The 26269-nt window shown below is 45.8% G+C and overlaps 1 protein-coding gene across 1 annotated transcript; it reads right to left on the bottom strand.

Moving 5' to 3' along the window:
• Nucleotides 1-555: 555 nt before the first annotated feature.
• Nucleotides 556-21899, bottom strand: VSTM2B (V-set and transmembrane domain containing 2B). Its single transcript, XM_027729590.2, has 5 exons — nucleotides 21364-21899; nucleotides 20553-20737; nucleotides 18933-18962; nucleotides 17752-18178; nucleotides 556-1255 (listed from the first exon to the last, which is right to left on the bottom strand). The coding sequence occupies exons 1-5, from the start codon at nucleotides 21434-21436 to the stop codon at nucleotides 1167-1169; spliced, it is 804 nt and encodes a 267-aa protein (XP_027585391.1). The 5' UTR covers nucleotides 21437-21899; the 3' UTR covers nucleotides 556-1166.
• Between the last annotated feature and the right edge of the window lie 4370 nt (nucleotides 21900-26269).

Genomic DNA, 26269 nt, shown 5'->3' with positions numbered 1-26269 from the left:
CCTTGAAAAACAAGTATTTTGGAACAGAAAAATAACTGCTGCATTTACTGTAAAAAAGCTTCATTAGAAGAAGTTCACTTGGGTAAGAAAAGGGACACAACTATATATTTTTAGAAATCTGAATACATTTTAAACAAATCTTGGAACCAGGTCTAGGGAATACAACATTCCACGTTGATTTATTTTTATTTTCATTTTCCACCACTTGAGATTCATCTTTTTTTCAGAGAAGTCTGGAGCAAACCAAAGCAACTTACCTCAAATGCTGCACAGTCTCACTGCCCATCTGATGGATCTTGGATTAACTGCCCAGAGTTAACTGGTGTCACCACAGGAAAACACAGCTACAGCCTATGAGTAGCTGCCAACACATTCTGCTGCAGGGTTTGGCATTAGGTGAGGGTGTCTGAAAAATAACTGGTTTTGATTTTATTTTGTTTGTGCTGCTTTGTTCCTCAAGTCTCTGAGTTATAACAAGGTAGGGAACACACCCAGCCATGAAGCTTTCTCAGGGACCTTCAGAACAGAAGGAAAGGCACACACATCTGTAAAAACTTTATTTCAAAATCTTTTTATTCAACTGTTATTCAGCAATATACAATACAGTTTATAAACAAATGTCTTACCTTGTTTCCAATCTTCATTTAAAAATAAATATTATTGACAGTGAATATTAATTATGGTAAGATGTACCTTTTTTTATGTCTCCAAAAGAAATAATTTAATTAAAAAAGAAAAAGGAAATCCAAAAAACCTAAACACAATAATCTACTAAAAATATTTCCTTTCTTAGGAAGGGTTTGACCCAACATCTTTACATATTGTCATAAAGATAACTGCTCAACAGTTCGTGCAAAATGAAGAGTCAGAGGAAAGGTTTAGAAAAGAAAAAATATTACATTAAAATAGAGAAATCATAAGTGCCATGCACAGAGCAGGGCTTTACACCATAGAGTCTGGAAACTAGATGCATTATTCTATGTGATTTACTTTTCTGTGGCATCCCAAAAAATATGTTTTTCCCCCCATGTAGAATTTATCATGCTTCTTTCAGTTTCTTTCTGTCCATCTTTAAAACTGTAGGTATTTTTTTTTGTCAGGGATTTTGTTTGTTATTAAATAGGTTCCTTTCTGTTTGGCAGAGGAGGAGTGGAGGGAGTAGTCCGTCAGTGGTTTACTAATAAATGTACAAGCTTATGCAGTATTAACAGGGACACATATAGGAGTGGGTCTGTAGCATAAATAGGTCCTGTACCTAGAAAAGAAAGAGACAAGGGAGAGAAGGAGATTTGATTTTTTTATCTTTTCCAATATAGAAGATTAAATGCAGAAGAGAAATATAGGAAGATTTATTTTTATCACTTCAGTGCCAGGGGTCAGAAGCTTAATTTTAATAGTAAAACAGCATCCTCAAGCTATCCAACTCAAAGAGCTTTCTCTTCCCCCTCCCAAATCTAACTGCACTTAGGTCATTTCATTATGTGTTACTAATGGTATGCCTAAACTTGGCTTCAGCCAAGTTACCAGCAATTCAGATTTCTATAAATACACCTTAATCTGGTATATAGTTTCTTGAGAAATGACAGGTATCAACCACCCATTACTTTAAAGGGAAATGACAAATGCTGCAGCTGTACTCCTTGATTAGCAGGACATGAACCCATTTCATTTGGAATGGGAACAGCAAGACCTTGACATCTTCTTTACCTTTTATAGGAAAGAGTGGAATTTTAAATTAAAAACGTGCACAGGAGCTATAGAAAGACAGAGGTCAGATGTGGAACACGTCTGTTACAGTCATTCTGTCCAAACAAGGGAGGAGGCCAAGACGGCTCCTGCTCTGAGGAGGGACCTCATGGGGTAGGACAGGGCTGTGGGGCACTGAGGCACGTGCTGGGGCAGGAAAGAGGTGCCTGTGCTCCTGCAGCTGCTGAGGGAGGACACAGCTCCCCCTGGGCAGGGACAGGCACCAGGGCTTTTGCTCTCAGCCACGTCCATGCTGCAGCTAACAAGGCTGTCCCTGCCTCGTATCCGCTTACACCAAGATACTTGTTCAGTTCTTTTATTTCCTAGTTACATGTGCCAAAAAGACAGATATTCACTGTGTGCACTGTGGTCTGGCCCCTCTCCCTTGTGTGCTGAGGGCTGTGGAGCTGAGGTCTGTTGGCCAGGAGAGCAGGACACACAGACATTGCGTGAGGTGAGGGGCTGCTCCATCTCTGAAACAAGTCACTGCTGAGCTGCCAGGCAAGGGCAGAACAGCCCCTTCCCACGGAGCAGCTCTGCTGCCCTGGTGCAGCTCACACTGTTGCTGTGGGACAGGAGATCACTGCCTGGAGCTCCCTGACCCCTGCAGAGCCCACGCAGGGCTGGGCCACAGCAGCACCAAGTGCCCACAGGTGACACCTTCCAAAGCCATGCATTGTCACCAACAAGGTAACATGACAGTGCAGGGCTGTGACTGATGTCTCACAGGGCCATGGGACATTTCCTCAGGGCTGGATGCAAAAGCAGGAGCCCAGCTGGGGTTTGCCCTGCAGCTGGAGGGCAGAGATGCACCTAGGGAGAGGCTTCATCAGTGCTGAACCCTGATCTGTGGGAGTAATCAATGCCCAAAATACTGACCATTACCCAGAAACATGACTGTCAGAGCCACTTTGCAAAGCATGACAACTTTAAAAAAAAGTTTTCTGTGTTCAGTACCTCTGATAAAGGAATCAGGGCATTTCTATTTAGGATATTCACTTCAGGCACCCTAATGCAAATACTTTAGTCTTGGTCTCTAGGAGATGTGAGTGTCTCTCAGCTGTGGCATGATCAAAGGAAATGCCTCAGACAGATCTGAGTAAACCACTGCTCTTGGGCTCACTGTTCCAGCTGCCTCATAATCTATACACACCTCACCAGCAAAGCTGGAGTATTGTTACCCAGCATCAAAAATAGTACACAGTAATGTGGTGTGCAATTGAGAAACTCAAGAAATGTCCCCACAGTGCTATCTCACAGACTCTCAGACTGTGTGGTGATTATTTAGTTATTAAGGTTTTAATTAAATCCTTGCATGCACAAACACATGCTAAGGACTGCCTATGTAGCAACAGCAAGGCATTAAGATGAATACAGGATTTTTGTTTTGAAAGCTGAAAAATGATTAGCAAACACAATTAACTTTGGCGACCAAAGGAGTAACTCAAATTCGCACAAAAAAGACACTAAAGGTGTGTGCAGGAAAGGGCACAACAGCTGCCAAAGCTCAGGTTCCCAGCCAGCACATGGACAGACAGTCATCAACCATAAATGCAGTAATGCAGAAGCTCATAAGCTCAGAGTTCCCTGCCCCAGGATCCAGCCTTGCAGAGCTGAGGGGCAAGGAGGTCCTGCCCCTGGAGACCTGCAGGCAAGGTAAGTGATCCTCCTTTCCTATGCTCAGAGGGTGTGGGCAGCAGGAGCCCTGCCTGTGTGTATGCCAACCCTGCCAAATTTCCCTGGGCCAGCCTGGGAGCAACAGCACACAGGGCTGTGACAACCATTCCCCAGCCTCAGGGACCTCTCTCCTTCAGCAGGTCCCCCCTTCCCTTACAAATATACAGCCAATGCACAAGTACATTATATCTTATGGTTTTGGCAAGGATAAAACTCCAATCTACCTACACCAGGGAGAGAAAAGAGCTTGCTGACTGGGAAGGCTGGAGGCGAGCCCTGTTGTCTGCCTCTGAGCCTGATGTGCCATGTGGTACCTGAAGACCTGAAGATCCTTATTCAAAAACTGCAGTCCTGGGCCCAACAGACCCACACTTCCAGTCAGCACATCCCCGTTTCCAAGCTGTCAGATGGCTGTCCTCCCTTCTGGCACATGGCACAGCTGCCAGCCCAGGACAGTCCCCACGTGCTATCACTGTCCCCTGTGCTTGTGGATGGCAGGGGCATCCTGGCATCATTTGACTCTCCTAGCAGCTGCAGGCAGCTCACTGGTGCCAAATTGGTGCCAATTCCACACCTGCCCACCACTGCAGGGAAGATCTGGCCCTGGGTATTTATTATGCTGAAACCTGAGGGTGGTGAGAACTCATGTTTTCCCTGCCAGGGCTGAACTTGGTCTTTCAATGAAGAGGACTTGAGTCTGATGAGATGCTGCCAGTTACTCGGAAGGCAAGGTGTGCTTTTGTGAGGGGGAATTCCCCTGGAAACGCTGAGAAAGCTCAACCTGGAGGAGCAGGCTCTTGTAGCTCAAGTGCTCTTACAACCGTGATACTGAAGGGCTGCCAGGGACACCAGGTTAGGATTGTTTCTGCTTTGAATGCAAAGCAGTGTTAGTCCCAGCTCCTTGCAGCAGCTGTGTGCCTGCTCACTGAAACCATTCCTATGTCAGTTTTACCTTTATGTACTAATTTTAGTTTAAATTTCAATACAGAACTGTGAATTCAACAGTCCAAATGTTGTTTTTTCGTTTTGTTGAAACGGCTGTTGTTTTTAACCTACATTCTTCATCTTCTTAATTTGACAGCAGAATGTGAGTTCAGAGTCTGTTAACAGAATCTCAGCCGTTAAATAAAATGTATTTTTTACAAATTATTTGAAAGCAACTATTCTTACTGAACACCAAATGCAAGGCTTCTTTTTTCATACTGATTCAGTGTTGTTCTGCTCTAAGACTTCAGGCAATAGGAAGTACACAGAACTTCAGAATTCTCCTCCCTCTGAACATAAGCAGACCAGAAATATAATTTCCAATATTTTCTACCTATTTAGTTAACCTGAACTCTTTCCATTATAGGTACTATTGTTTATAAACAAACTAAACTTAGTCTGCTCAATTCCACTGTTACTGCAGTAAAAGTCTTGACTTTTAGTTAATAAATTGCTACATCTGTAGATGTAAACAAACAATGTGTGCCTGAGCACAAGGATCTGGACACACAGTGGTCCCAGATGTGAGAACAGAGAGTTTCTATCCAGACACTTTAAATCAGGAGTGCACAGCTACTTGCAAACTACAGATACTTACGAGAAAACATTTCATTGATACTTTGAGTATTCATTTGATGATTTGTTATTGCAAACTTATTTATCCCTACTCGGGCTTAGAATTTTGCTTTTAAATTATTTATAGGAACATGGCTAAAAGGGAAAGTCTACCACCATGCAGAGCAAGAACAAATTGTTCTCTTTGTGTACGTTGAATTGCTCTCTGGCATCACTCAACCTTCTTTTCAATTTATGACATAATGGTGTTTTACTGTAATTTTCTATTTAATAATTATTTTTATGCCAGAATTAATCAAAGTTGGACTTAAAACAGTTCAATCAAAACCAAACATTAATTAACCAAGTGACTTGCGACACATGGAAAAAATGGGATGAGTCTTTTACAAGCTATATTTAACAAATGGTCAAAACCCACAGTTTCCAGCAGTTACCTATTTTTCTTCCTAGAAAGAATCTGAAAAGTACTTTGATGTCTCTTTCCGAGATGGTAGTAAAATGCAGTGGCCCATATAATAAAAAGCTGAAAGACATCAGTAGCCTATTTTCCTTGAAAGATGAGATGATAACACCTAAAATCAGACTGCCTATTGATGATGGAGCTGGGGCCCTGGCTGGCAGTGTCACAAGACATTTCTCTGTAGTGGCTTTTATGCAGTGACCTGTCAGCCTCAGCCTATTTCCTTACAGAACAATGCCCAATTAAAGCCCTCAAACCTGGCATTTCATTAAGAGGTGAGGGATGAAGCTGACCATATAGATTGATCTATTCTCTCAGTCCAGAAACTTTAGACTGTGCTTGAGACGTGTTCTTGGAGAAACTGTTCCTACTACTTGGTATCTATGGAAAAACGGAGTTTTACATGGGTTGTTGGTCAAGGATCATTACAAGCAATAACCTCCTAGATAAAACAAATTCTCATTCACTGACACACATTTGGAGCACTTACACTGAATTGAAGGGAATTTACCAAACTTCAGATCTAAGGGGTTTCTCAGAAGTTTTTAATTAAAAAGACACCATTACTATAGACTTACTGAACCAAAGATATGACATGCTACACCCCATTAGAATTACTCCACAGCTTGAGACAACATCTTGTAAGCTGTTTCCTTCTCCCACTCTGAAATACTCTCAGTACAATCTACACACTGCATTTTTGATACCTTTTTTTTAAAGGCTTGTACCTGGTGCCTTAAACTTCCCACTTCTCACCAAGAACTAATTCTCCAGGAGGCTGTGCAGAAGTGAATCCAGAGCCTGTGCTAACTTTAGCACACGCTCCCAGCTCAACCCTAGAGCACTGCATGTAACAGGAGGTGTTCTTGTTAAAAGAAGTACTGGTACTATAGAAAAAAATACCAAACTACAGGGTCTTCAGTGCCTCTGGCTTTCAGCTGGCTGCAGATCATCACACCCAGGCACCCCTAGAAACAGCTCCTGAGCTGCCTGTTGCTGTTGGTAATTTCAGCCATGGTGACTTCCCACATATTTATGAGCAACAGCATGGGATCTGCTTGCCACTGAACTTGCCCAGAAGGCATGATGACAAAATTAGTTTTCTATCCACTACACATTTGTATTTATGATTCACTGAATTTTGGAACAGCTTTCCATAGCTCATCTCAAAAAAAATGCCTTGTAGAAGTCAGCACATGTTTTTATTTGTACACAGCCATGCAGGTAGGAGCTTGTGATCCTGCTTTTTTCCTTCATCCATGCCACAGAGGTTTTTAGGGTCAAGAGCAAATCTTCTCATGCAGCTGGATGAAACTACCAGCATTGCCTTCCACACTCTTCTCCTTGAAAATGCCCACATTTCACTTTCCTTAACCACACTGCAGCCTCAACTCTCCAGGAAGCTGAAGCCAATTTTACTGGCCAGAAGACTGACCAAAGTTTTGTAAAACTGTGTCATCATTTGAGGTCTTCTCAAATACATCCAAGTTTCACCATCTGCCTGCCTTCTCTCAAGATATCCACTGCTGTGTTCCAGCCTGTATTTAGAGGTGAATTGCCAAAACACCGTGTAACAGGAGTAACTGAAAGCACTCCTGTCTTAATTTCAGAAAATCAACAGGTTTTGTTATTTCCAATAAGATTCCATTTAGAGTATTTAGCACTCTTGAAATGACCATATTTTATTTATGTGCTGGGCTGAGCTGACCTGACAAACAGAGATGAGGTAGAATGTAAAGCTTGGTAACTCTACAGAGGCTCCATACAGGGCAGCACAATGCAAATTTTCAGCATAGATTAAAAAAAAATGTATTTGAAAAAAAACCACCAATTTTTTGTAGAAGCCTGGTTCTTAATTTTGATTATTCTTGATGTGACATCTCAAAAAGTCCACCTAGGACAGAAGATTTCAGTATTTTAGTGGCAAATCACAGCATAGTAGCAGAAGGCTACAGATTAGTAAACAAATAAATTGGATGGCAATGAGAGGGGGCTGTAGTCATGCAAAGAAATGATGCAGAAATAAAAGGTTGGTTCTGATAAGAAGCTAAGAAAAGAAAAAGAGTCCTTCTGCAGTATCGATTTTCTGAAGTACTGCAGTGCCTTGCTGGAAGTCAATCTGTGTGAGTGCCTGTGGGACAGGACAGATGCAGGCATTGGCAGAGGAGCAGGGGATGTGTTTCTTAAGGCACCTGCAATTATTGAGGTGCATTTTGGATCACAGTAGAGGTTATTTTAACTGAGACTCATTAAGGCCAAATTGTTCTCAAAATATTATTGCTGACAATCCCTTCTGAACAAGCTCATGGTACACAAACCAGTCAAGTGCTGAGTTATCCCCTCGGGAGGTTCTTCCCTTCTCCTAGATTGTAAGGACATTATTAGACATAAGGTACAGGATTAAATGGACAATTGATCTGACCCAGCTCAACAGCTGCTGCAGGTCTGCATGGCACAACACTTTTGTACTAAATACAGCCGCTAACAAACAGAAAGAGGGGTGGTTGAACCAGTGGATTTGATGAGTGTATGGAAGTGCAATATCAGCTAAGGAGCAAGAAATACTTCTACCTTTATAAAAAAATTTCTATTTCTTAAGTTAAAAGAGAAATATTCAGTTTCATTGTCAACAGAGTGGCAAAAAATCACCTCCTACTGAAGTTACAAGAAATGGGGACACACAATATGGGAAACAGTTGGTACATTTGCCCTCAATATCCCCACTTCCCTTCTGTGGTGGCCAAAGATGTACAGAGTAGTCTTACCAAAAGCCTGACTCTGCTTCTTCAAATGTTGCATCTGCCTATGAACACCACTGTGCTGAGAGCAGGCAGGGCCCTGCAAAGCCCAGCAGAGCAGCAGCTGAGCTGATGGAGCCAGGCCCTTGAGGGGCTGCTCTTGGGATCTGTTCTACACTGCAAACAGCCAAATAAACCACTCAACCACCCTAAATATCCACTCTTGGAGAAATTAAGTAATAACTTCAAGAAAACACCAGGAGTAATTTACAACAAGCTCCAGAAGCAAGCACTGCTATAGATAGAGTCAATGGAGAATAGGAACGTGTCCTGAATACTTGAAAAGAGTAATTCATTCTATATAGATTATACAGCATAAATACTTTCTATTGGTCTGCATTTAAAAAAGCCAGTAACTTTCCTCTTTTGAGATCTGCAGCTGGTCTCTACTCTGTATTACCCTCACATAAACAGATTTCTGCTTTGGCATCTGTGAGATGATCTCTCCTCACCAAATATCTTATTAAGAGACTCAAACCATGCAACTATGGGTTTGTTTAATTTCCAGAATTTTCTGCAGTTCCATGATCTAAAATTAACTTAACAAAATCAAGGACCATTAATTCATCCCTTGAAAGTTGAATAATGAGAGATACAAAATTCTGTGCAATGTGATTTGGCGGAAAATGAATTTTAAACTAAAGGCATATAGAAAACTGACTAACTAAATTAGGGTAGTTCAGGTTGTAAATGAGCACCCAGCCCTACACATCCTTCTCCTGTACTACTGTGCGGGCAACTCCAGAGCATATCAATACACACAAATAGCAAAAAGCACAACTCAGACTACCCAGATCATGAGGCAATGAAGGATACTGGAAGCTGGTTTCAGTTGCTGAGCTTTGGAGTGAGCCTGGGCCATATTACCAGGCTTTAAAAGCCATGTTGCAAAAAAGCAGGCAAGCTAGATATGGTCACACAATTTCATAGGTTGACACCTTATGAAAAAGATTTGTAATAAGAGTCACACTGGACTGGACCACAGATTTCACATTCTGCAATTGATGCAAGCTGCAAATATTTGCAATCCAGTTTTGCAGTTCCGTGCAGTACTGACTTCACTGTCTTCTACAGTATTTTTTACTTGATCAGGATTAGGAGCAAGCTGCCAATGTAGTTGTAATTATCACTCCAATCAGAATTACTAAACTTAAGCAGATTCAAATGCAGATTATTTAAGGACTTTTTTTTTTGAAAAATAACCCTCTCCTGTTCGTACTTAAAGAACAGAGCTAACTAAGTGCATTAGCAGAATCATGATGACACATGAAAAATGGCTGTATTGAGAGCATGTGTCCAAAAAAAAAAAAAGCAGAGCTTGTGATCTGGGGAGGTTTAGGTTGGATATTAGGAAGAAATTCTTTACAGAGAGGATAATCAGACATTGGAATGAGCTGCCCAGGGAAGTGGTGGATTCTCTGTCCCTGGAGGTTTTTAAGATGAGACTGGATGTGGCACTTAGTGCCATGGTCTAGTAATCATAATGGAAGTGGATCAAGGGTTGGACTTGATGATCTCAGAGGTCCTTTCCAACCTGGCTGATTCTATGATTTCCATAAAGAAGGGATCACCTTTTTGCTGTAAACAAACAGTAGCATTTTGGGATTGACCCACAATACACAGACTCTCCAAACCTTTCCAGTGATTGATACTTGCTAGATACTAGCTAACTAAAGACATTGCTATGCCCTAGGTCTAAGGGAGGCCAAGCTTTACAGAATAAGCCAGTAAAGGGTTATTTGGCAAAACTGTGGACATGGGATATTCCTCACTGCCCTCTTTGCATGTGAAATCTCCAGCTCCCTGGTGTGAGAGGGATTCAGATTAGAATGCCAATTTTAAAATTTATAAAGCAGTAAAGTATTTCTAATTATGCCAGTTTGGTGAGTTTTACCCATCAAGTCCAGCCATCAACTCAGCACCACCACAATGTTCCCCACTAAACCATGTCCTCAAATGCCACATCCATATATTTTGTGAACACTTCCAGGAATATAACAATAAAATGATAGACATAGAAGATGATGTCCATTAGAGACCTTACTGTGCTCTGCCTCCTTTGAAGCAGCTGCTCCCAGCACACACAGCAATGTCCTGCTTCCCAGCCACAGCCATGCAAGGGCAGGGTAAGAACAGAAATTATCACAGAATATGCTGAATTGGAAGGGACCCATAAGGATCACTGAGTCAGCTCCTGGTCCTGCACAGGACACCCCAACGATCCCACCATGTGCCTGAGAGCATTATCCAAATGCTCCTTGAGCTCTGTCAGGCTTGGTGCTGTGCCCACTGCCCTGGGGAGCCTGTCCCAGTGCCCAAACACGCTCTGAGTGAAGAATCTTTTTCTAATATCCAACCTAAACCTTCCCTGACACAACTTTAGGCCATTCCCTTGGGTCCTGTCACTGGTCACCACAGAGCAGAGCTCAGTGCCTGCCCCTCCTTTGCCCCTCACAAGGAAGCTGTAACTGCGGTGAGGTCTCCCCTCAGTCTCCTCTTCTCCAGCTGAACACACCAAGTGCCCTCAGCTGCTCCTCACACGGCTTCCCCTCAAGACCCTTCACCACCTACCTTAGTTGCCCTCCTCTGGACACTCTCCAATAGCTTAACATCTTTCTCTATTGTGGTGCCCAAAACTGCCCCGATATTGCAGGTGAGGCTGCCCCAGTGCAGAGCAGAGCAGGACAATCCCCTCCCTTGCCCAGCTGGTGATGCTTTGCCTGATGCCCCCCAGGACAGGGTTGGCCCTCCCGGCTGCCAGGGCACTGCTGACTCATATTCAACTAGCCATCAACCAGGACCCCCAGGTCCCTTCCCTGCTTTCCAGTTCGGCAGTTTCCATTGGCACTTGCTCAGCATCCTGCGTGAGCTCAGTCAGCACAGCTCCCTCCTCCAGCCGCGGCACAACGACCCCGCGCTCGCTCACACAGGCTCCTCCACGGAGCACGGCTGCTGCTCCGCCAAACTGCTCCTCTTTCCAGCTAATAAAATTGCCTCCCAGCTGATAACAGCCTAGCAATATAAAGTACTTGGTTGTTAGCCGCTGTTGTGACAAATAATACCATTCTGCTGACAACCCCATTTTTTCCAATACAAACCTACTTGAACTGTTTATTATTGACATATGGGGCTGCGCCACCATTATCTAATCTTAAAAAACACATAGTAAACAGCAATAGCGAACCTGCCAGCATTCTTACTGCTTTAGCAAAGCTAAATCAAAACCCAAAGCAAACCCCTTTTATTACCAGCACAGTCCTGTCAGGCTCTCTTAAGCAAAGAAGGAACACCTTCACAGGACTACTGCAAGATTCGTTTCCTGGCAGAGCCTACTTTATATTTGCTTTGCAACTACAGATCACCAGTATTAAAAGCATTCTCAAAATCAGCACCAGTAAGACTGTCTGGACATTTCTTTCTGCCATGACTGCTAAGTTTGCCAGTTAAAGTATTAGGGACCTATATAATTGACAACACAGTTCAAGTGTTATTTTATACATCAGTAAAGCTGCATTAGTATAGTGGAGGTGGGGAGTGCTTAACAATTATTGCCTCTTGTAAAGCATACAAAGTTAGCTGGTTCTACAAACTAAGATGCCATTTTGCAAACTATCTATTGAAGCTGTATTTAAGGAACTAGCAGTATGTATTAGAATTAGCAGTAAAATGATGGGTTTTAGTGCAAATACACATGTGGGTGTATTTGCATGAAAATATCACTGATCCTTTCTTCATAAAACTTTCCAGTTGTCGCTCACTAATGAATCAATCTCATACAGAAATCTAGACCAACGTTAGGTACAGCTTCCACTTTCATTAAGAAGACCTGGAATACCCCTTTCATTGTGTTTAGTAATATTTTTAAAAATATTTTTTCATCTATAACTTGAAGATACCAAAGAAGTTCAAATACTATTCAGATTTCTTCAAGGGCACTGTACAGGCTATAGTAGAATAGGTTGGTACAGTTTTGTCTGTCCTCCACGGAATAAGCAAGAACCGCTGAAAGGAGGTTACTCAAATAAATTGCATTTCCACAGTACAAAAACATCCTGGCACAGCTTGTTTCTGCCCTAGATAATGAGGTGACACTGTACAGCAGTTTGTGCTTTTGTCCAGTTCGAGAATTAATCCATATTACACAGACACAAAAGAAGATATTTGACCTCACTTGTCCCCAAAGCAGTCTAATTTGCCTAGATATTACAGTGCTAGTGATGTGTACTTAATGAGAACTCTCTTTGCATGTTTATTATCCAGTGACATTTAGGAGGTCAGCCTGATAATTCGGTTATGGCCTCTGTCTTGCTACTTTATTTAATGTAAAGGAAAATGTGATGTGACCCAGGTTGCATTTAACTACAAGTAACAACAGAATGTGAGCTCATACATGGGCTCATAAAAAGCGCAGGAGGAGTGGAGCAGACCCAGACATTACTGAGTGGGAAAGGCAGGGAGCCCAAGCTGAACAGCCACATAGGCTCTCCTTTCTTGCTATTTCGTGTAATGTTCATCTATCAAACATAAACAAGCTCCACAGGCTGTCTCTCAAACTAGCACACAGTCATTGAAGCTCTGGCAAAGCCAGGAGAGCTCTAAACTCAAACCCTTACCCAAAGTTAATCCAAACCCACCCGCAGCCCCTCCAAACAGAGACCCTCTAACCAGCCACAGCTCGTCACCCTCAACAAAACAGTGTGTTCATTTACTTTGCTGTCTCTAAGCTAGAAAGACATACCCTTTTCTTCCCAATGCACAACTCAGATCGTGTCTCTGACACGATCTCCTGCCTCAAGGTGGGTTGCCACAGCTTGACTGTGCCTGTGTTGCTCTCATGAGCACCACTGGGAGCTGCACATGCACAGAGGCTGCAGAACTGGGACCTGGTGCTTTACTATCTTGGGCCATGTAGTCTATGAGCAGTTTCTTCTGCCCCAGACATAAAAGGCTTAGAGGAGGGGAGGGATAGGCATGAAGTGAAGACTTCTGTTCTTCCTTGCTATGAACACTTCATCTCTGCATAACACATGGCTCTGTGTCCTTCCTGGAGCACTCTAAGCACAACGAAGCACAGCTTCTTGTTTCACACTTCCATCTTTGTTTATTTTATTTAAAGCTTTCACTTCTGAGCTTTGAGGCTAGAGATCAAACAAATAAAAGGGAATTTGGAAGCTGCAGTGTCTGATCTGCATTCTGCTCAGAAGTTAAACTATAAATTGCCCCCAAGCCAATACACTCATTTTGGAGACTGTTTTGTAGGATATAACACAGCCAGTTTCCCCCCCCAGAAGGTCAGTATGAAGATCCTTGTTTATTACTTCACCATCAGATGACGAAGTCTCATGACTAAGGCAGAGAACTTGCATTTAAGAGATCTGAAATTAAGTTTCCATATTTAATTTCTCAGCTGTCACAGGACTAAACAAAGCCAGTTATTGTTCTTCCTGCCATTTGTCCATCTCATCCCTTTGGACGACAAACTTTCTAAGACAGAGACACTGTGTTTCACTCAGTGATTCTCCTATATCCCCCCAGCTCTACCTAGGAAAAACTAGGAACACTTCCAAACAGTTACACTATATGCACACTTTCACTTGCTCACCCCAATTTTTTTCCTAAGCAGATTACACTTGTGTAGAAGTATTTAAACTGAAAGCCAAATATTAAGAACCACACAGACAACAACTGCTTCCCTCATAGTATTAAAAGCAGTGATCTTACAAGCAGATCTCTGCCTCCTCACAGCCCAAGTCCCATGTCCTAGATTCCTACTTCAGTCCACCTTTCCAGCAGTAACCTTTCAAGCAGTGACCTTTTTGACTCAGGAGACCACAGCACGAAATTTTTACATGGTTGTTTAAAAATTACAGATAAAATTCTGTGTGAGTAGCTAATGTTTCTGGCATTTGGTCAGTTTTTCTGTTAGGTTCGATCTATTTCCTTAAATACCACAATGCTGAATTTCAACCAAATACCATTCTGATGACATGCCCGAAACAATGGATTTTCTATGGATATCCAGTTTGAGACTCTCTGCTCTTTAGAGAATCTCAGTAAGGGACACATTTATTCTAATAAGTTCATGTTTCAGTTCAAGTAGAAGATGTAAAGAATCACAGTTTTCCACAGTACGTGACTGGGACAGCAACTGAAGTCAACAAGAGCCCTGCAGGCACATCTCAATGCAGCATTTGATCTATAATCACATTTATTGGAATACAAGCACATAGAGGCCCTATCTTACTACACTGAACACATTGGGAAGATTTCTATTGCAAGGAAAATAGGATTAGAACCCAATTCATGCAGGACACTCTAGCTAGTGCCATGCCATCAGCTCTTATGCAGAGCTCGCTGGTGTCTTAAATGAGGGTGTTTCTTAATCGCTGATGGCAAATCCAGTGTTCTAGCACATTTCTGCTTTTATACAGAGGAAATATCCCTGTATACAATGAAAAAGACTTAGAAATGCTAAAGACTTTTGAGAGTAAATGATTAGATGATTCAATTACTACACACAGATTTTGTGCAACTACTTATCTGTACATGTTACAGGGCTCAAAATAGGATAATGAAGCACATGTATTATGCTACTATGCAGATATAATTCATATAGCAGCACAAGGTTAGGTCCTGCAGAATTACACACCATGTGAGCAAAGATTTAGTTTGATTTTTGGCCCTACTGTGTGGAAAACCAGTTACAACACTGCCTTGAGGGAGTGGACTTGAAACACGGCTTCTAGTTCCCAGAGGTAAAAAAAAAAAAAAGGAGGAAAAAAGGCATTTTCTATAAAGCAACTGCATTCTTTACAGTGAACAATAATTACTGTACCTAAAATAGCTCTAAAGAACACCACTTTAACATACAAATGGGAAACTCTGAAGGTCAAAATGTCATTTTCTTTTAAGACATTTTGAAGCTAGTTTAGTGCTTATCCAACCTGAGTTGGCGGCACTGGAGACCCGAGTCTTCCATTTCCTCACAAAAGCAGGTGACGTCCCTGCAAGTCCTCATCACACTGACTGCTAAGTTAGTATTTTATCCACATGTCTTTATGCAACACTTCACGTCTAGGGAAGATTTCTTGCCTCTACATCAAGCTGTCTCTCTCTGCTTCAAACCAGGACCCTGGCACAGACAGTCCTTCTAAGACACATGAGTGATGGGGACTGAGATGGCAGCAATCTGCTTCACAAAAGCAACTGAAGAGATCTCTCGTAGTTACAAGACTCAGATGGTTCTGGTCTAGAAGGCACCTGAATTAGGAACTTTGAGGGCCAAATCCCTCAGCTTCTAATCTAAAAGCCATGCTGTGGTTGATGTACTATTCATAAGTAATTACAGGCAGCTCCAAACTGCCACAGGTATGGAAATTACAACAAACCAAGTAGAAGCCTGTTATTCAGGGAGGTCTTCGATTCAAGCAGAGTAAAAAGCCATTATTTCTACAGAGGACCATACCAAAATACAAAATTAGTTGCCTCCCTCTTACAGAGAAAAAAGCAGGTGCTGGTTTACACCTTATTAAGTCAGTACTAGGAGCAGTGATCTTGTGCTCTCTGCACTGACTTCAGCTTCTCTGGCACAGGAGCTGCCACAGAGTGGCACTGTTCACAGACACCAGCATGCCCAGGAGAGAGCTCACAGCACGAAATTTTGGTTTAGCCAATTTTGTAGCCCTCAGCATCAGCCTCCATCTAGAGATCCCCACTAAATATTTTTCTGTGTTCTACTACCCTTTTCACTAATTCAAATCATTCCATTACCTCCATTGCTGGCCACAGTTTATTTTCAGAATTTAATCCAGCCTAGAAATGATGCAGTAGTGCCACATCCCCAAACCACAGACATGTACAAAATTGGGACAGACAGCAGTTTAGATGATCTGGGCAGGAGGTCTTGCCCTAACAGACATATGTGACATGCTGTCTTGGCGGCACACGCTCACATCCATCTGTTGACATGGAACTGAGCCCACTGCGCTTCCACTGCCCTGTTTTCAGTTTGCATGCACCACTTAAGCTCTGGGTTCAGTAGGCAGGATGCATAGGGCTGTGAGTCCCAAACCCAACTTCTACTGTCAGCATGGAAAACACTGCAGGAATTCTCAGAGTCATTGAGTGGAGAGGAAACATGAAAACAACCCCCAGCCCTGGGGTCCTAGGAGGAAAGCGGATCTTTCCAACAGAAAAACAACACATCGTGAGCATTAGTGTTGACTTCAATTTCTTGTGGTCCCTGAATTCAGGAAAAGCAAACTGAACTTTTTAAAATGCCTGCAAGCACCTGTAGTTATCATCTTATCTTCCACCAGACATCAGTGAACAGCCAGCTTAGTCTTGGGAATGACAAGGAGTAAAACCCAACTTTCATGTGTATTTCTACATGAGAAAAAAACCTAATTATTCAGAAAACAACAAAAGGTAGTAGCCAGATAAAACACAGCACCTGTAAAGCACCAGCAGGTCATGGTGACCCATATACAAATTATTTCCATTACTGTGAGCCAAAACCTGCAACTGTTTGCCCCGAGAGTGTGAAGAGGCATCAGGAAGAAGTGTGAACATCTCTGCATGAAGATTATGAATCTGCGTCAGAAGAGACTCAGCAGAGAGGGGAGCTCAGGGCCTTCCCTGCACAGTCAGTGGCATAAAATTGTTTTCCTTCTTGCACAGACAACTTGGCAGGAACATTTGTTCAACATTAGCTAAGTGACAGTGGCTGAGAGAGGAGCTGAAGCCCAGCCAGAGCAGCAGCACACCTCTGAAGCTTGAAACACTTTTGCAATGCAGATTTAAGATTATGTTCTTTGTCCTAGACTTTCCTGTCATTAGTTAAAGGTTTATAATGGCCTTCTCTGTCAAACTGTAATTTGGTAATGTGGCATTAATAACTTAATACAGTATTAACTGATAGACAATCAGTATTAGAATGATGTTTACATTTGAAAACCATTATACAGTGCTGTATCTCCAATTCTTATCCTACCATTAATTCAGATGTGGACCTTATTACACAGCAATTGACATTTCCCTTCCGAACCCGCACCCTACTCTGCATGGGCCCTGCAGCTGTCGGGGACAACCAGCCCTGCAACCACTTGCTGATCTAAATTCTCTGCAGAACATCCACGGCATTGTGCTCACCTGTGGCTGCAACTACTGTTTCAAAAGCCTCATCCAAGAAGCTGAAAGGAGGTTCTGAAAGCGGGGCCTCCTAAAACCTCATCCTAAAAGCTGCAAGGTGGTTCTGGAGGCTGGGCCTCCCATAGCACCTAGGAAAGGATGCAGGTCCCTGCCTTGCGCTCAGACCCACCTCCCCAGCCCTCGCCTGGGCTGGGCCAACGCACCAGCCCCGGCTTTTGAGACAACTTAAGCGCACTTGCCTACAGATTTGGGTGCGATTATTTAGCTTTAGCATCGCAGCGACAGCCCCACCCATAGCAAAGGAGGGGTCACGGTGGCTGACCCGCGAGTGGGGGTCCCCCTCCCGCCCCCGCGCCCTACCTGACCCGTGCTGCTGGCGGAGGATGGCTGTCTGCCCGGGCGGCGGCGAGGCCGAGGAGGCGGCAGCGGCGGCCGTCGAGGCGGTGACAGTGGCGGCGGTGGCGCTGGCGGCGGTGCCCCCCTGTGCCGGGGCCGGCGGCGAGGGCGGCGGCGGGCGCTTGCCGGGGCCGGGCGGCGGCGTGGGGCGGGCGGCGGGGCCGTGGCGGCGCGGGGCAGCCCCGCTCTGGATGTGCGACACCGCCTCGGCCGCCTGCACGTCGGGCGGCGCGAAGCGGGACAGGACGCGCAGCAGCGCCTGAGCCTTGTGCTCCTGCGTCTCGTCGTCGCTGTAGTCCGACACGCGGCACTGGTACACGCCCTCGTCCTGCCGCCGCACGCCCGAGAGCCGCAGCCGGTGCGAGATGTCGTTGCCCTGGACGCGGACCGTCTGCAAGAGAGAGCGCACCGCCGGCAGCGCCTCAGCCCCGGGCAGCGACCCTGCCCTGGCCCCAGCCACGGGGCGAATTCCCCCCCAGATCACCGGACACCGAGCTGTTAAAGCCCCACCTCGCGGTCCCAAGGCCGCACACCTCCCTCACCACCAACGCCCCCGCGGGGCTCCCCTCGCCCCCCGCGCAGTGCCCGGTGCCGGGCAGCCTCCAGCCCGCACGAACCGCCCCGTGGGGAACGCGCAGCCCCTCGGGGGTCGCCCCGCGCCTGCTGCAGAGGGACAAGCCTGGCTGGGCTCGGTGACACCCCGCCGGGGCCGAGCAGGTGACCTGAGTCCGGCTCCGCCGGAGCGGCTCAGCACCGCGGAGAGGGGCAGCGGCGCCCCGGGCCCGCATCAAATAAAGGGGCGTATTTCCTGCAGGACAGGCAGAGAAGGGGGGCGCTTTGCGACATTTTCTCCTAATCTGGCCCACAGTCTTTTCCAAACGTGGCTAAGGAAGAGCTGTAAGGTAAGCATCACTTCCTCTGGATTTGCAAGGAATGAGACGTGACTGCAAAACCAGCAACAGATGGTATCGCGTTGATCGAGCCGTGACACACTGAGGAGGGGAAACGTGCCACAGTCCTGCCGTGCTGCAGGAGCGGGGCTGCAGTGAGACCAGCTGCATTCGTGTGTCAGGAAAGGAGGGGGGCATGCAGTAAATCCCACGTGCATGGGAGGAGGGGTGACACCCATCTCGAGCTGCACTTACACTGATTTTGGTTGCATCCTTATTTGTTACCTAAAAGAACAGAAAAAAGGGAGATTAGACTCAGTGCTGCCAGTACCTCAACAAGATGCTCATATTCCCACCCCAGTGCAAGGACAGGAAACGGACAGATACAACTTTCTCCACTTGCCAATCACACAGCCCGTGTGTGGCCTGGGGGAGTTCCCCAGATTATGGGTAGGGCAGCAAAACAGTGCTCAGCTGGAGAGATTGTTTTGGTACAGCTCCCGTGGTGCCCACAGAAGTGCTGCCTTCACCCAGGGTGCGAACAGCAGCCAAAGAAACGCTTGTTGCATGCTGTGCTGCTCACAGCTGCTGACAAACACCGGGGAAGATGCTTTACCAGCAGCACCGCAGTGAAGTGCTTGGGCAAGCTGGATCCCGCATTGCTCAGGGCAGAGCTTCGGTCCAGAGACACCCTGGGAAGAGGTACCACTCAGCAGGTTTTGTATTTGGCTATTTTTTTGTCTCCAGCCAACTACTGTAAACCTAAGTGATGCCTCAGACCTCACCGATGTGCCTCTCGGGGAGATGGTCATCATTCTCCAGGCACGCTCTGTCATCATTTGTTGCAAAAGCAATTCACAGTTTTTATATAAGGTTAAAGAAGACATTTAAATCCAAGCAATTCATTTCCCAGTCTGACAAGTGACTTACACTTTCCCCAGCTAGGCGGCATCGCATTAGCTCAGTGTCTATATGCTTTGCATCTCTATTTGAGCTCTGCAGGAAAACAAGCGTGCCACAGAGAGGGGAGCTGGCACAGGCACAGAGGCTGCCGCGGGCCACCCTGCTGGCACAGGGGACGGAGGCTGGAGAGGATGACGTGCCCTGCACAGTAGGCAACACATCCTGCAAGTCCTGCTTTACCCCACTCCTTGTACAGCCCCGTTTGGCACCAGGAAGGTGTCTTGCACTGAGGGGAGGCTATAGAATGAACTGGCTTATGCTGGGGAAATGCAGCTGAAAAATTTAGACTAAAGCCTGCCCTCATGCCAAGTGACTTGCTAGGGGGAGGGGAAAGGAGATGCAAGATTTAACTCTGCTTCATGCATTTTAATTACTACATCTGACTGGAAACGTCTTGCTGAGCTCCAGATATAGACAGATATTGTACAAGTACCACAAGAAATTGTACCTTTGTATATGCAGACTGCTATCAGCTTAACATACCAACAGAGAGAGGTGTATCCCTCATGCCTTTCTCTGCACTATCAGAGAGCAGAGGCTCTCCCACCTTTTACAATGATTCCTATCTCAGTCTACAGAAGCACAAGGTTTTTGCTTGTCCACACTTCATACTAAAGCTATTTTCACTGGCTTTCTTGGGACCTCACTCATGATTTTGTGGTGGGACGTTTATCACTTTCTATTTACAATCCTTTAAGCACTGATGTTTTTTTTCCCGAGATGAAAGTCCCCCATGGTGCATACCCTGTAGTCCTGCACCCCACGGAGGGCCTGGGCACACCAGTGCTTCCTACCAGTTGCTGGCACTGGATAGAGGAAGCGGTCTCCTCTCTGGGGCTGCTGAGTTTATTTTGATCACCTCTAAGCACGTTGCAATCAATGAAGAGATATATCTCCATAGCAATGTATTACCTTGCTCCTGCTGCCAGGGACACTGATGGCTAATTCGTGTGCAAGTTCTCTGGCTGGTTCTTTAAGGTACCACCACTGGATTTCCAAGGAGTAAGAGGTGGATCCGCTGGCTCGGAAAGCACAAGGCATCTCAATATCATCTCCCTCCCTAACAGTCACATCTTTGGGAACTTCAGTAAAGGTAGCTGGGAGGGGAAGATAGAGTTACAAGGGCTGGTTAACGGGAGACATTAAAAGACAAGATCAGTCCTTTTCAGCGTAACGTGAGCTGCTTCAGCTCAAGGGCTACGCGCTCACCGAGACACGGGCTTCATGTAGCCCAGCGACCGCAGAGCAAACGGAGCGTCCAGCACTGCGCACACCCGGGGCAGGGCAGGGCCAAGCTGGTCCCCGCCACCCTGCAGCCGCGGCTCCAACGGGAAAGTTTGAAGAGCATCTTAAACCCCCTCGTCCTCCCAAGAAAGCCCTCGGCTTTCAGAGCTACCGGTGTCCCACTGCCCCCTCCCGCAGACGGGCGCGGGGACTGTCCCGGGCTGCGAGCCCGCCGCGCCCCGCTCCGTTCCGCTCCGCGCTGCCGGCAGCTGCGACCCAACAGTGCCACCTTGTTCTGCCAGAGCCCGCCCGGGCAGCTCCCTGCCCCCAGCCCCCAGCACTGCCGCTGGGAACGAGCCGGGGACGACGGGCCCCTCAGCACCTGCCGGCGGGAGCGGCGCGGCCGGAGCTCAGCCCCGACGGCCCCGCAGCCCCCCGCTAGCAAGCGGTGCCCGGAGCGGCGGATCGCCGCGGGGAGAGGCGAAAGTTCCCTACTCACCGGTGACAATGAACAGCAGAGGCGCGTTGAACATCAGGTAACAGAGGGTGCAGAACAGCCCCCGACTTTCCATCGCATCGATGTGGGCTGCGGGCGGCGGCCGGGCTCGGGGCGCAGCCGGGCACGCCTCAATCCATCGCACACAGCGGGCCGGGGCAGGGCTCCTTCCCAAAAAGCCAAAGCCACCCGGCTAACCCTTGGTTTGCGGAGAAGCAACCATAAAATCCACAGCCGACCGCTCAAACTCGCTCGCAGGTGGAAGCGACGTCCCTGGGAATGCAGCAAATAAATCGCGTCCCGGTCCTTCGCTCCGCCGCGGGCGGGATTCAACTGCCCTGCGCTGCGTGGGGGCTCCCGCAGCCCGCAAGCGAGGAGGCGGCGCCGGGCGCCCCTCCGAGCCCCATCCCCGTGCCCGGCCCGCGCTCGGGGATCCCGCGGGGAGACACGGACGAAGCTCCGCTCCCTCCGCCCGGGCAGCGCCCGTCGCGGCGCGGGCTCAGGCTCAGCCCCTGCGCGGCGGGGGCGGCGGCAGCCCCGGGCCCGCCTCTCCCCGCACGGGCGATGCGCGGCGGCCCCGGCCGCAGCTGCCCCGCGGGCCCGGCCCCCGCCCCGCGGCCGCGCCCCGCACCGCCCACCGCGGCAGGCACCGCCCCGCAGCCCCCGCACCGCCCGCGGTGCCGCTCGGGCTCACCGGGACTCGCCGTCCCGCCCGCTTCGCTCGAGCTCCCCGGCCCCCTCCGCAAGTACCTGCGAGGCACCTGAACGCAGAGCAATAAGCGGGATGCTGCTGTCTGCGGCATCCCCATCCACGTCTGGGGGTCCTCAGCTGATGGCTCGGTTGCTGTCAGGGCTTCCACACTCGCTGGGTTTATTACTTGTTAAAACACATTAAGGAAAAAAAAAAAACAAACCACTGAAACACCACAACTATCGACTTGGAAAACAGTTATCATAAAAAGAAAATGTTTCAGTGGATCAGCTGTTTCTCAGGCAAAATGTCCCCAATTAAAAAATAGCACTGCTCAAAAGTCATCAGTAAAGTCATTTACAGTGAGTAGCAAACACAAACAGAGCTTGATTTTTGCAGTAAGTAATGCAAGGGAGCTGTATTTTAGTAAATTTCAAGTGCCTTTCTAAAATATTTGCCCTTTCCCTGCCCTGGAATTCCATTAGAAGTTACCACTTTGTTCAGCCACAACTTCATTTAATCACTGAGATGGCCTGGGAAGTGTGCTGCAGAAAATTTACTTTATCTTTTTAATGGTTTCGTTCTGTAGCATAAAAAAAAATGTTGAATGTGCTAGCTGGATACATGAAGATTTCTATGGAACAAATTATTTAGAAATATTCACTTTTTGAATAACTAAATCAGACCAGTTTTTAAATGGGTGCTAGTCTCTTATCTCCCCAGCTAACTGACTCCCTGTCTGATCAGACACACTGCTGGAGGCTTAAGCAGTTGGGCACTGCTGGCTGCTGGCTTCCTGCTAGGAAAACCCTCCTGCAAGGTTTCCATCAGGAAGTTTCAGTAAAACTCACACAATCCTGAAGAATACTGAAACTGCATCAAATCAATATTTCCTGCTGTAGACTTTTTTCTTCAGAGCATTTTTCAGCCATTCCTACTGATCATACCATGACCTGAATCCTGCGACAGCACCCTGGCAGGTCTATGACAACTTTCCTTGCCTTTCTCCATGTTGGTTACTGGGAGCCTAAATCCTGCCCCCAGGCAGGGCCCGGTCCCCCAGGCAGGTGGAGTCAGTCCCTGCCAATCATAAAAACTTTTATTGTAAACACTAATAAACACCATTAAAATGAAATAGTCTAATAATCACTTACACTTTGCTTTTGCACCCAAAAGCTCAGTGTGCTCCATGCAGTAAGAATCATTCCTTCTTTTCACATGTGGCCTCAAGCCATGTAGCACCGCAGAGTCCCCCTGTAGTTCTTCACCTACCAGGCCACATGAAGGCAGGGAAAGGCCATTAGGACAGACATACCTGAGGAAGTAAATCCAGCAGCCACTCCACTCAGCAGCACAAGGCTTTCAGTCAAATCCCAAGAATGGGTTAGGTGGGTCCTCTGCTAGTGAGGCAATTCCATGACTGTGTTGACCTCTGCACTAGGATTGTTTAGAAAACTCCTATTAGATAAAGAGAATCAAAACAGAAGCAATTTTTATGTAAAATTAGTAGTGGAAAAATCATGTTTTAAACACTTTTACTCCAGTTTTTATTAAAATTGATGTTTAAAAATTTCTTTGGAAATTGCAACATTGTGAAAATTTATAACAGCTGGGAAAGTAAAAATACTCTTTGTATGTTGGATTTTGTTTCTTAGAGATAAAAATAAGTAATAAAAATGAAAGGGAAGGCATATGCATCTAAACTTAGTTCCATTTTAATAAATCTAAGGTTGTTATTCTAGCAATAGTGTTGCTGAATTGAAGACAGTACTATCTTGAACGGGTCTCTTAATTTATAACACTAAGCCTTCAGTATTTACTACCCTCCAAATTTGATTTTATATGTAGCAGCTGAACATTGAAGTGCTCATATCTTTGTGTTCAATTAAAGTAAGGAATTAGGAACTCAAGCGTGTTTTTCACAATCTTAAGTTAGAGTAATTCAAGACTCTTTTTATGTTCTCCTGTTCTACTAAAACTATAATGGGGGACTACTGTGCTCTACACTCACTAGCAAGTACTCTGTGCAAATCATCTTGCTCTTAGGATCATAACAACATTTGAAGTCATTTATTGATTCAATCCTGCCAACAAAAGGGGCTTTGGCAGTGCAGAAGCTCTCACCTGGCTGCACTCATACCCCTAACAGGGGATGAATGGCAGGAGTATCACAGGTAGAAATCTCCCTTTGCAGTTGCTGATCCTGCAGCATCATCCACACCAGCAATTCTCAGTGAAATCAGGGAAACTATTCAGGTGCTTAAAGCAAAGCTGTGTTTTGCTGATGACCGTATTTTTTTGCTGCAGCTGTCAGTCAGATAGCAGATAGGCAACAATATTTTAGACTTGTGCAAAATGAAGTTGGTTGTTTTCATGGAGAAATCCTACGGCATTTCCATAGCTTTCACCTTCCAAATCTGATTGTAGTAGAGAAGATTCTCTCTGCTGTAGGATAAGCCAAAACACTGTTCTGGTAACAGGACACTTCCTCACGTAATCCATGTGACTTCATCCCTCAACCCTTCCCGAGGAGATGGTGGCAGGGAGAAGCTCTGAAGTTCCCTTCCTGGCTCCTAAGCACCTTTCCAGGGAAGCCAGAAGGAGTCTGAAGGGACCATTGGACAAAACCAGGAGAATTTCTCCTGAAGGGACAGGCATCTTTGTCATCTCTGATCCCATTCTTATACTCCACTGACAGCCCAAATCCTCCTTTGATAGGAGATGCAGGAGCACCACTGACCTCAGGAGGAGATGGATAATTAGCAGTGGATGAGTGTCTGGCACTTTAGGCAGACACTGAGACTCACAGGATTGGTAGTGGCAGACCTCTTTTGATGTTGCTGGACCATGTTTTATAGCAACTCATGAAATCCCTGAAGTGATTCCAGCACTGTGTAGCTGATGACATTTAAGAACATTTCTCCCTGGAATTTTTTTAAATCACTAGCAGCTCCATTATTTGAATAGCCAAAATACTTTCTAATGGCTGCTTGAGGAGCCTTTAATTCATACCCCACTGTTTGGAGTTAATCCATTCAGAAATTAAAACAGTGCAGGTCATCTTTGGAAAGGAGCGAGCTGCAAAAAATCCAATTTTACACACACAAAGCATATATGATGGGATATACTTTGAGTTGGTGCAAAAGCACAGTAACCTACTTGATGTGACATGGTATTCCTACCACATTTAAGCAACATTCATCTGTGCCCTAAATCCTCTGGCAAAAACAAGTCCTGTTCAACACTCTGTGCTTAGATTTTTGTCAGGGTTTTTTTCTTCTCATTTTTCTCATTAGGCTGACATATTTTCATAGTCACAGGGGGCCAGTTTTGCTTCTAGTGACAGCAAGTAAATGTTTTTGCACACGCCTGCTGTGGACATGGAGGGCAGTCCTGGCCCTCCCCTCCTGTGGTGGATCTGGCAGTGCTGCCACTCTCAGCTCACAGGCAGGGCTCCAGCAGGCTCTGGGGCTCAGGGTATGTCCCCAGGAACCTGAAAGTGCTGGTGGCTTGCTGAGTGGCTTCTGCAAACTGTATTACTGTATATCTTTACAAAATAGGCGAGGGGCAGAAGTGAATACTGAATGTAAAGAAACCTGAAAAAGCAAGAAAAGAGAGGCGTAAAATGTTCACATCTCTGCTTCTAGCACAGTGACCTTCACTGTGGAGCTTCTGTCTCAGGGTAGCTCATAACAACAGGCTGGCAACTACCAGCCTCATTGTCTCTAAAATGTCACTGGTTTAACATCAAATCAAGAGGTATAATTGCATTTTTTCTTCCTTCTCCCCAACCCACAAATTCCAGTCCTGATCAGGCCCAAACCAAACTAACAGCGTATTTGTGTTCCCGTAAGAAGTCTTCAAAAGGTCACAAAACCTGCAAGTTCAAAGGGCTGGATTGTTTTCAATATACACGATAACTCTCCTATTTCCCATCTGCACTGCCTTGAAGTTATTCCAGGATCCAGGTGATATGCAGAAGTCTAACACAGTGTTTGAGAAAGAACTGATTGGTCTCATATGAGGAATTTCTGGGTTAAAACTGTCAGACTGTGCTATCTTTTTGGTTTATTCATCCTTACTCTGGACAAGCGACATTTCCACCAAAAAGCTTCATTTTACTTTCCATGAAACTGATTAAGATAGAAAACATGTTTCTGCATTCTGGCCAGGCACAGCTCTCACTTTATGCACCAAATGCATTTTTCACTGTCTTCA

The sequence above is a fragment of the Pipra filicauda genome, unplaced genomic scaffold (assembly GCF_003945595.2).
Source record: "Pipra filicauda isolate LSUMZ 115617 unplaced genomic scaffold, ASM394559v2 scaffold99_size2403431_pilon, whole genome shotgun sequence".
NCBI lineage: Eukaryota > Metazoa > Chordata > Aves > Passeriformes > Pipridae > Pipra > Pipra filicauda.
The sequence above is the reverse complement of the archived record's forward strand: the minus strand, read 5'-3'. Positions and strand labels throughout refer to the sequence as shown.